The sequence below is a fragment of the Syngnathus floridae genome, chromosome 6 (genome assembly GCF_059516105.1).
Source record: "Syngnathus floridae isolate MCC-2025c chromosome 6, RoL_Sflo_1.0, whole genome shotgun sequence".
In the NCBI taxonomy this organism is placed as follows: Eukaryota; Metazoa; Chordata; class Actinopteri; order Syngnathiformes; family Syngnathidae; genus Syngnathus; species Syngnathus floridae.
Genome location: NC_142418.1, coordinates 3,331,141 through 3,343,230, shown reverse-complemented (window position 1 = coordinate 3,343,230; position 12,090 = coordinate 3,331,141). Strand labels below are relative to the sequence as shown.

At 45.6% G+C, this 12,090-nt stretch overlaps 1 protein-coding gene across 3 annotated transcripts in view; it reads right to left on the bottom strand.

The window, feature by feature from the left end:
• The window catches only part of sntb2 (syntrophin, beta 2), a 180,702-nt gene that overhangs the window by 74,667 nt on the left and 93,945 nt on the right, over nucleotides 1-12,090 (bottom strand). For all 3 annotated transcript variants that reach the window (XM_088377782.1, XM_088377780.1, XM_088377781.1), the window contains exon 4: nucleotides 11,173-11,315. In XM_088377782.1, coding sequence (XP_088233908.1) covers nucleotides 11,173-11,315 — 143 coding nt within the window. The remainder of the gene's footprint in view (nucleotides 1-11,172; nucleotides 11,316-12,090) is intronic.

Here is a 12,090-nt window from a genome sequence, read left to right as displayed (position 1 = left end):
CCGCGAATAAAATGAGTTTGACAGCCCTGGTTTAGCCTGTTTTTGCTGGTACATGTCTGTACTTGGTGTTGGATTTTGTCAAATAAATTTCCCCCAAAATGCGACTTAAACTCTGGTGCGACATATACCGTATTTTTAGGACTATAAATCGCGTTTTTTTTCATAGTTTGGGTGGGGGGGCGCACGTTACTGCTTTTTGCACTTCTGGTTGGATGCCAAAGTTATTTTCGCTGTACTGTACTTGTGCTGTACATTGACAATAAATTTGAATCTAATCTAATCTAATCTAATCAAATCTAATCAAATCTAATCAAATCTAATCTAATCTAATAATGTAAATGACTACAGTGCAACCTATAAACCACCATAGAACATGAAGAGAAAAGTAACAAAAGAAAAACATAGATTTGATCAGTGTAACATGATTTGAATACATCAGTAACAAACAAACTAGAAGGTTGATTAAAAAGTTGAAAACATAGATAAACAGAAGTTTGACATTTAAACATATGATTTGAATATAGCAATACCTACATAAACTGGAAGTTAGAGTAACAATTTGTATTAATTGTTTTGAATACAGCAATGAGAGATGATTTATTTTAACATATTTTAACAGTTGATTAGATACAACTGTAACAGTTTTATGACTACAATGTGGCCCGCGAATAAAATGAGTTTGACAGCCCTGGTTTAGCCTGTTTTTGCTGGTGCATGTCTGTACTTGGTGTTGGATTTTGTCAAATAAATTTTCCCCAAAATGCGACTTAAACTCTGGTGCGACATATACCGTATTTTTCGGACTATAAATCGCGTTTATTTTCATAGTTTGGGTGGGGGGGCGACTTATACTGAGGAGCGACTTATATGTGAATTTTTTCACAAATTTTCAATATTAACAAAAAAAAGGTGAAACCGCGATAAACGAACCGCGATGTAGCAAGGGATTATTGTAATATAAATTTCAAGTGATGTCAGCAGCGCGGCGTGGCGTGGCGCGGCGGTTGTTTACATAAAGGACAAAGATTCGATCACGGGATGACGATGTCCCCCACGTACTACCGGTATCATTAGCGGCTTTGTTTGTAAGTGACACGGAGGACGAAGAGTTTGAAGGATTTAATGATTTGGAGTGACACAGAAGGTTTGAAAAATTATTATGACTTTTACGCACGCCCGGTCCTACTCTATGAAGCTCTTTCACCTCCGTGGATGTAAGTCGGGGGCCGGCGCTCGGCTGGGTGGCTGTCCGGGGACAGTGGATGGGGCTCGGACATGGCTTTTACGCACGCCCGGTCCTACTCTACGGAGCTCTCTTCCACCTCCGTGGCTGGAAGAGCCACCTCCGGGGATGGAAGTCCACGCCGCCACACGCCTGGAAGTCCACGATGGTGCTTGGGGCCGTGTGGCAGTGAACTATTTACATTATAGTTATTTGGTATATTTTATTTCGTGTAGCAACTTGTATATGTTTTTTTCGTTACAGCTCAGTAGTTGTTGGCTCGTTGAACTCTTGTTAAAAAAAGAGCTATTTACCAAACCCACGACTTTCCTTGTACTTTGTTAACGCTACAATATACACTGCTCAAAAAAATTAAAGGAACACTTTGAAAACACATCAGATTTCAATGGTGAAATTTTTGGGGGGATATCCATACTGATATGGACAGTTTAATGTCTCAGGAACAAAAGGATGCCACGTCTTTTGATGGAAATAAAAGTTTTCAGCCTACAGAGGGCTCAGTATACAGACACCCCAAAATCAAAGTGAAAAAATGATATGGCGGGCTCGTCCTTTTTGCCTAAATTCAATTTCTGCAACTCAGAATTCTTTTCAATATCTTGTGTGGCCCACATGAGCTTGTATGCATGCTTGACAACATCGCGGCATGTTCCTAATGAGACGACGGATGGTGTCTTGTGAGATGTCCTCCCAGATCTGTCTAAGGGCATCAGTGAGCTCTTGTAAAGTCTGAGGAGCAACCTGGCGGCGTATGATGGACCGAAACATTATGTCACAGAGGCGTTCTATCGGGTTTAGATCAGGTGATCGTGAGGGCCATTCAATTGTGTCAATTCCTTCATCCTTCAGATACTGTCTGCACACTCTTGCCACAACAGGCCGGGGATTGTTGTGGATCAGGAGGAACCCAGGACCTACAGCGTAGGGTCTGACCATGGGTGCAAGGATTTCATCCCGATACCTAATGGCAGTCAGACTGCCTGTAGCGGTCTGTTCATCCCTCCATGGAAATGCCTCCCCAGACTATCACCAAACCGGTCATGCTGAATGATGTTGCAGGCAACATAGCGCTCTCCTTGGCTTCTCCAGACCCTTTTACGTTTATCACAGGTGCTCAGGGTAAACCTGCTCTCATCTGTGAAAACCACAGGGCGCCAGTGGCGGACTTGCCAATTCTGGTGTTCTATGGCAAATGCCAATCGAGCTCCACGGTGCTGAGCAATGAGCACAGGAAACACTACAGGATGTCATGCCCTGAGGCCACCCTCGTGAAGTCTGTTTCTGACTGTTTGGGCAGAGACATTCACACCAGTAGCCTGCTGGAGGTCACTCTGTAAGGCTCAGGCAGTGCTCAACCTGTTCCTCCTTGCACAAAGCAGCAGATATCGGTCCTGTTGATGGAATGAGGACCGTCTACGGCCCTGTCCAGCTCTCCTCGAGTAACTGCCTGTATCCTGGAATATCCTCCATGCTCTGGAGATTGTACTGGGAGACATCAAATCTTCTTGCAACAGCACGCATGGATGTGCCATCTTGGAGCAGTTGGACAATCTGCGCAACTTCAGGAGGGTTATGAAATGACCTCATGCTCCCAGTCGTGATAATGACTCTAGCTAAAGCCAACACTTGTGGAAAAACAGTTAAAAAAGATCAAGAGGGAGGAACTTGAAATGGCCTCCACCTGCAAAATCAGTCCTGTTTTGGGGACCATCTCGTTGTTGCCCCTCTAGTGCACCTGTTGTTAATTCCATCAACACCAATGCAGCTGAAACTGATTAACAACCCACTTTGCCATGTACCTGACCAAAACCTTATCAGAAAAGTCTAATTGAATTCATGCCATACCCTGATAAAAAAACTGTTCCTTTAATTTTTTTGAGCAGTGTAGTTATATACTAGATCAGTGGAATAATGACGATGCTGACGTCAGACCGCACGCGCGGCGTTGTTGACAAAGGACGAGGAATTTGATCGATGGATTTAATGATTTGGAGTGACACAGATGGTTTGATAATATTATTGCTTATGTAATAGTTATTTGATAGATAATTTATATATCGTTATATGGGCCTGTGGAATATTTTGAAGAGCAACCGCCGTCAGCGGCGTGCACCCGGCCGGCATTGTTGACATAAAGTACGATCGATGGATTTAATGAATGGGAGTGACACAGATGGTTTTATAAACGGGTTATTTATGTAATAGTTATTTGAATAACTCTGAATGTTAAGTCAGGCCCGTTCTCAGCTCTTCGTTTGTTTTTATGTCACGTTAGTATACCTATCGTTTAGCCTGTTGTTGCTCGTTCATTTCTGTTATTGGTGTTGGATTTTGTCGAATAAATTTCCCCTAAAATTCGACTTATACTCCGGAGCGACATATATGTTTTTTTTCACGTTATTGTGCATTTCATGGCTAATGCGACTCTGCTGTGCATCGGGAGCGGCTAGCGTGCCATCACTCTTATTGTTCATCTTCTTGTTTTATTTTTCCTGTGTTGTTTACTTGTATGTGCGTTGTGAACTCTGTCTTGTCACCCTGGGATAGTGAGAAACGTAATTTCGATCTCTTTGTGTGTCTTGACATGCGGAGGAATTGACAATGACTTCGACTTTGATATTGCGGAGCGACTTTTAGTCCGAAAAATACGGTAGTATGCTTGCTAGTATGAATACAGCATAAAACTGGAAGTTTGTGTAACAATTGATATCAATTTGTTGTGTGTACACAGCAATGCCAAGTTGATTTAGTTGTAAGTAGTTATGTTTTAACAGTATGATTTGTATACAAAGGTGACAGTGAAATCAATTTCAAGAAGATTAGCGTCACAACCCCAAGGGCACCCTGGGCATCGTACCCACCGACAGGCAGCACTTGCACTGACTGATCACACACTGCTAATCGTCTCTCATGCTGGCCTCCTGTCGTTTGACCATTTTCTTATTGAGTTCAGACATCTCAAGACACTCGTTGCCATCATCTGGCTTCTCTGCTCTCAGCCCTCAGGTTGCTTTTCAAGGCTGGACTTCATTCATTTTAGCTCATTTTACAGGTGCAACCGCATGAGGGTCAACGTCGAGTGGAGATAGTCTGGTCGATCACACTGACCCAGCTTAGGAGTTCCATAGCTTGGGAAAGTGCCTGTTCCTGCCGCTAGGAAATCTGCTCCCGGAGCACCCTCAAGACTGCAACTCTCTCTCATTTATGTACTATTCAACATTCCACAATATTGTTTATGTATTTCAGTATCAGCGTTTGACAACAGTGTTGAAGAATTTCATAATAACATTTGCACACAACATAATACAAGAGATTTTTGTTCACTGATAGCAAGTGTTCAAATAAACAGTCCTCTGCACCCAAGGTTATTTTGTCTCAGTTTCAAAATAGAACTTCTGTAGGGTGTGTGTGTGTGTGTGTGTGTGTGTGTGTGTGTGTGTCACAAATTCACATACATTTTAATCACCATTGACAAAATCAGTATTGTGTCAAAAATAATGTTTTCAATATAGATTTCGGTTCACCACCTGATTTGTTGATCCTTCATCTGTGAGAAGTTTGTCCAAAGTCATTTAACTCCTGTTAAATTGATATTCCAAGTAGTATACACTTTTGTCTCAATTTGCGTATCCCTCCAGTTCATCCATCGTTTTGATCAGCACTGGTTTGGTGTTTTACAGGGATGATCCATTAGGCTTTATGAAGATTTTACTATTTGTTGTCCAAGTGCTTCGTATTTTTTCTTGCTTTTTCAGTTGGTGATCTCTTCATGCAATGGCGTTTTGTTTGGTGAGATTTTTGTTGATGTAGAACACGGGTGTCAAACTCAAGGCCCGGGGGCCACGTCATTATATGTGGCCCGCAAAGACAAATTGTGCATCAAATTCTTGTCATTACTTAAATTGTCTTCACTTAAATAAATATTAAATATTTAAATATTTGAACAGTTTTTACTAGTCTGATATGAAGAAGAGTTATTTTTCAGTTTCTTCTGTAGCTTATACTGTATATACAAACCAGATTCGGTTGAAGTTGGGAAATTGTGTAAAATGTAAATAAAAACAAAATACAACGATTTGAAAATCCTTCTCACCCCATATTCAATTGGATACACTACAAAGACAACATATTTAATGTTCAAACTGATAAACTTAATTGTTTTTTGCCAAATAATAATTTACTTAGAATTTCATGGCTGCAACACGTCCAGTAGAAGTTGGGAAAGGTGGCAAAAAATACTGAGAAAGCTGAGAAAAGCTCATCAAACACCAATTTGGAACATCCCACATGTGATCAGGCTAATTGGGAACAGGTACCATGATTGGGTATAAAAGGAGCCTCTCCAAACATGCTAAGTCATTCACAAGCAAGGATGGGGCGAGGTTCACCACTTTGTCTACAACTGCGTGAGAAAATAGTTGAACAGTTTAAGAACAACATTTCTCAAAGCAAAATTGCAAGGAATTTAGGGATTTCAACATCTACGGTCCATGATATCATCAAAAGGTTCAGAGAATCTGGTGAAATCACTGGACGTAAACGTCAGGCCGGTAACCAAGACTGAATGACCGTGACCTTCGATCCCTCAGACGGCACTGCCTTAAAAACCGACATGAGTGTGTAGAGGATATTGCAAAAAGGGTCTCAGGAAAACTTCAGAAAACCACTGTCAATAAATACAGTTCGTCACTACATCAGTAAGTGCGGATTAAAACTCTACCATGCAAAGCAAAAGCCGTTTATGAACAAAATCCAGAAACGTCGCTGGGTTCTCTGGGCCTGAGCTCATGTAAAATGGACTGATGCACAATGGAAAAGTGTTTTGTGGTCTGATAAGTCCACTTTTCAAATTGTTTTTGGAAACACTGGACGTCGTGTCCTCCGGACCAAAGAGGAAGCGGACCATCTGGACTGTTATCAACGCAAAGTTCAAAAGCCAGCATCTGTGTTTGTATGGTGGTGCATTAGTTCCCATGGCATGGGTGACTTACATTTCGGTGAAGGCAACATAAATGCTGAAAAGTACATACAGATTTTGGAGCAACATATAACATATCCAAGCGACGTCTTTTTCATGGACGCCGCTGCTTATTTCAGCAAAATAATGCCAAGCCACATTCTGCACGTGTTACAACAGCGTGGCTTCGAAGTAAGAGTCCAGGATCTCCCCTGGCCCGCTTGCAGTCGAGACCTGTCTCCCATTGGAAATGTGTGGCGCATTATGAAGCGTAAAATACGACAGGGAAGACCCCGGACTGTTGAACAACTGAAACGGTTCATCAAGCAAGAATGGGAAAGAATTCCACATGAGAAGCTATGACAATTAGTCTCCTCTCTTCCAAAACGATTATTGAGTGTTATTAAAAGGAAAGGTGATGTAACAAAGTGGTAAACATGCCCTTTCCCAACTTCTATTGCACGTGTTGTAGCCATGAAATTCTTAGTTAATTATTATTTGAAAAATAAAATAAAGTTCATTAGTTTGAGCATTAAATATGTTGTATTTCTAGTGTATTCAATTGAATATAGGTTGAAAAGGATTTTCAAATCATTGTATTTTGTTTTCATTTACATTTTACACAATTTACCAACTTCAACTGAATCCGGTTTGTAATATGAGGCATTAATACATTTATTTGAGTTGACAATCATAATGGTCCTCCGAAAGAAACTATGACTACAATACGGTCCGCAACAAAAATGAGTTTTACACCCCTGATGCAGACATTCGGATCCTCTTAGATTCTTTCCCTGCTTTGGTAGAGCAATTTTGTGCTTGATTTATTTATTTAATCATTTATAAATTTCAGTAGTACCACACGATTTTCACACACCCTACCTCCAGTTGCCCCCCTTCTGGGAAGAAGTTGGCAGATATCCACATTTGCCTTGTCCAGCGTTATGTTTTTGTTGTTGTAAGGAAATCCACCACTTGCTGTTCCAGGGAATGGATTTTCTACCTCGTCTCTACCATCTTTCCAATCCAATCAATCGAGTCTCCATTCAATTTAGAGTGTCCATAGTTTTCTGCTGATTTGTTTTCAGAGTTGTTTCCAGAGTTTTCTGATTTGTTCCCATCTCATTGAGGAGTAAATCCAAAATTGCCTGGTCCTTTTTTGGCGCCATTGCTCCAAAGTTTTCTTATTTTGCTCTTCCCTTGTCCAAATAAAGTTAGTTTTCATCCATCCATTATCTGCAATGCTTGTCCCCACGGGGCTTGCAGGCATGCTGGAGCCTATCCCAACAGTCATCGGGCAGTAGGCGGGAGACACCCTGAACTGGTTGCCAGCCAATCGCAGAAGTTAGTTTGTATTTAGTAAATTTTATTTTGCATGTCTGTATGTTGTTATCTCTCAACCTTGAGAGCAGAACAGAGACCGTCATACCCTATCGGCTCCTTGAACTGAAAATATCAGATGATACAGTGTAGCAACAGAGCTAAATCAATACACACATTAAAATACAAATGATAGACGTTATATTGTTCAGAAGGTGTTTTTTTACAATCTATATTGCAATATTGCACAACACACTGACAAAATAGTTTTTTTTTCACTGGTGGGTTTATGACACGATCGTCAAAGCTAATTAATTTTAATATCAATATATTGTGTCTGGGGCCCGGCCGGGCATAGCCCGAAATGGAAACGTGGGTCCCCCTTCCCATGGGCTCACCACCTGTGGGAGGGGCCAAAGGGGTCGGGTGCAATGTGAGCTGGGCGGCAGCCAAAGGCAGGGACCTTGGCGGTCTGATCCCCGGCTGCAGAAGCTGGCTCTTGGGACATGGAAAGTCAAAGTCAAAGTCAAAGTCAGCTTTGTCACCTCTCTGGCTGGAAAGGAGCCCGAGCTGGTGTGCGAGGCAGAAAGATTCCGACTAGATATAGTCGGACTAGCCTCCACGCACAGTTTGGGTTCCGGTACAAGCCCTCTCGAGAGGGGCTGGACTCTCTTCCACTCTGGAGTTGCCCACGGTGAGAGGCGTCGAGCAGGTGTGGGTAAACTTATTGCCCCCCGGCTGGGCGCCTGCACATTGGGGTTCACCCCGGTGAACGAGAGGGTAGCCTCCCTCCGCCTTCGGGTGGGGGGATGGGTCCTGACTGTTGTTTGTGTCTATGCACCAAACGGCAACTCAGAGTACCCACCCTTCTTGGGGTCCCTGGAGGAAGTGCTGGAGAGCGCTCCTTCTGGGGACTCCATCGTTCTACTGGGTGACTTCAATGCTCACGTGGGCAATGACAGTGAGACCTGGAAGGGCGTGATTGGGAGGAACGGCCCCCCTGATCTGAACCCGAGCGGTGTTCTATTGTTGGACTTCTGTGCTCGACACGGATTTTCAATAATGAACACCATGTTCAAACATAAGGGTGTCCATGTGTGCACTTGGCACCAGGACACCCTAGGCCGCAGTTCGATGATCGACTTTGTAGTCGTGTCATCGGATTTGCGGCCGCATGTTTTGGACACTCGGGTGAAGAGAGGGGCGGAGCTGTCAACTGATCACCACCTGGTGGTGGGTTGGCTCCGATGGTGGGGGAAGATGCCGGTCCGACCTGGCAGACCCAAACGCTCTGTGAGGGTCTGCTGGGAACGTCTGGCAGAATCTCCTGTCAGGAAGAGCTTCAACTCCCACCTCCGGCAGAGCTTTTCCCACGTCCCGGGGGAGGCGGGGGACATTGAGTCTGAGTGGACCGGGTTCCGCGCCTCCATTGTTGAGGCGGCCGACCGGAGCTGTGGCCGTAAGGTCGTGGGTGCCTGTCGTGGCGGCAATCCCCGAACCCGCTGGTGGACACCGGCGGTAAGGGATGCCGTCAAGCTGAAGAAGGAGTCCTATCGGGCCGTTTTGGCCTGCGGGACTCCGGAGGCAGCTGACAGGTACCGGATGGCCAAGCGGAACGCGGCTTCGGCGGTTGCTGAGGCAAAAACCCGGGCGTGGGAGGAGTTTGGTGAGGCCATGGAGAATGACTTTCGGACGGCTTCGAGGAAATTCTGGTCCACCGTCCGGCGTCTCAGGAGGGGGAAGCAGTGCAACGTCAACACTGTTTACAGTGGGGATGGCGTGCTGCTGACCTCGACTCGGGACGTCGTGAGTCGGTGGGGAGAATACTTTGAAGACCTCCTCAATTCCACCTACACGCCTTCCATTGAGGAAGCAGGGCCTGGAGACTCTGAGGCGGATTCTCCAATCTCTGGGGTCGAAGTCACTGAGGTAGTTAAAAAACTCCTCGGTGGCAAGGCCCCGGGGGTGGATGAGATCTGCCCGGAGTTCTTAAAAGCTCTGGATGTTGTGGGGCTGTCATGGCTGACACGCCTCTACAACGTTGTGTGGACATCGGGGACTGTGCCTCTGGATTGGCAGACTGGGGTGGTGGTTCCCCTCTTTAAGAAGGGGGACCGGAGGGTGTGTTCCAATTACAGGGGAATCACATTCCTCAGCTTCCCTGGTAAGGTGTATTCAGGGGTGCTGGAGATGGGGGTCCGTCGGGAGGTCGAACCTCGGATTCAGGAGGAGCAGTGTGGCTTTCGTCCTGGCCGTGGAACAGTGGACCAGCTCTACACCCTCGGCAGGATCCTCGAGGGTGCATGGGAGTTCGCCCAACCAGTCCACATGTGTTTTGTGGACTTGGAGAAGGCGTTCGACCGTGTCCCTCGGGAGGTTCTGTGGAGGGTGCTTCGGGAGTACGGGGTGCCGAGCCAACTGATATGGGCGGTTCGGTCCCTGTATCACCGATGCCAGAGTCTGGTCCGCATTTCCGGCAGTAAGTCGGATTCGTTCCCAGTGAGGGTTGGACTCCGCCAAGGCTGCCCTTTGTCACCGATTCTGTTCATAATTTTTATGGACAGAATTTCTAGGCGCAGCTGAGGCGTTGAGGGGGTCCGGTTTGGGGACCTCAGCATCGCGTCTCTGCTTTTTGCAGATGACGTGGTGCTGTTGGCTTCTTCAGGCCGTGATCTCCAGCTCTCGCTGGAACGGTTCGCAGCCGAGTGTGAGATCCTGCCCCAAGTGGAGGAGTTCAAGTATCTTGGAGTCTTGTTCACGAGTGAGGGGAGGATGGAGCGTGAGATCGACAGGCGGATCTGTGCAGCGTCGGCAGTAATGCGGACCCCGTACCGGTCCGTTGTCGTGAAGAGACAGCTGAGCCAAAAGGCAAAGCTCTCAATTTACCGGTCGATTTACGCTCCTACCCTCACCTATGGTCACGAGCTATGGGTCGTGACCGAAAGAACGAGATCTCGGATACAAGCGGCCGAAATGAGTTTTCTCCGCAGGATGTCCGGGCTCTCCTTTAGAGATAGGGTGAGAAGCGCGGTCATCCGGGAGAGACTCGGAGTAGAGTCGCTACTCCTCCACGTTGAGAGGAGCCAGATGAGGTGGCTCGGGCATCTTATCAGGATGCCTCCTGGACGCCTCCCTGGGGAGGTGTTCTGGGCATGTCCCACCGGTAGGAGACCCCGGGGACGACCCAGGACGCGCTGGAGAGACTATGTCTCTCGGCTGGCCTGGGAACACCTTGGGATCCCCCGGGATGAGCTGGATGAAGTGGCTGGGGAGAGGGAAGTCTGGGAGTCCCTCCTAAAGCTGCTGCCCCCGCGACCCGACCCCGGATAAGCGGAAGAAGATGGATGGATGGATGGATGGATGGATGGATGGATGGATGGATGGATGGATGGATATTGTGTGGAAAATGGACCGAGTGACATGCAGCCTTTGAGTATGCAAGCCACCTGATGGATCCTGCTCTATCTCAACCCCACTGGTCGAGGTACAACTTTCTTGCTGACTGTAGATGTGGAGATTTTCTTTTTAAAATGGATTTTGCAATGCAAACTTAGTGTGGGTCTCCTTATCTATAGCCTTACTTTTTTATGGGATGTTGTGAATAATGAAGGAGTTGGTAGACGCATCAAAATATTGTTCCAAATAGTCCTACCTTGTTGCCAGCAGTGGGTGTGTGAGCAGAGGCATCGCCCAGGATTCTCTACCCCATGGCACAGACTCAAAAAGCAGAATGTCCTTTTCTGTAAGTGCCATGACGACCGGTCTATACTGCTGTCGTCCACCTTCAAGCTGAACCTAAGGAGCATTGAACAAGATCAGCAGGTTTTGGGAGATTTAATATTACTTTACAATAGCCTGTTCTAAAACCAAAACATTTCCAGTGTCACGTATTGTCGAAAGAGAAAGTGGCCAGCAGAGCAGCTGGGTGTGGCCGCGTGCCACGGAAATAATATATAGTGTCATCACATGCCAACTTCGCCTTCAGCTCAGTGGCCTAGTGGTAGAGTGTCCGCCCTGAGACTGGAAGGTTGTAGGTTCAAACCCTGACCGGGTCATACCAAAGACTATAAAAATGCCTCCCTGCTTGGCACTCAGCATTAAGGGTTGGAATTGGGGGGTTAGATCACCAAATGATTCCCGGGCGCGGCACCGCTGCTGCTCACTGCTCCCTTCGGGGATGGATTAAATGCAGAGACAAATTTCACCACACCCAGATGTGTGTGTGACAATCATTGGGTCTTTACCTTTTACATTTGTGCACTATACAGAAGAGGTGTTGTTGTGGTCACCAGGTAGCGAAGAGTATACAGGCAGGTAAAGAAGAAGCACAATATACTATATATGGTTTATTATAGGTTCATTCAATTTATGGGCAAATGTTTGTTGCTTGTTGAGTGCAATTGGTTCAATATTCTATGTGGCAGTGTGTGTTCGTTGTATTTACTCTTGTTTGGAAAATTGATTAAAAACAAATGTGTAAATGTATGATTTTTTTATAATTGGAAAATGCAATATGAACTTTACTCAGATTTTGATACGAAGCATTTTCTATGTTTTTAGTTTTACAGTG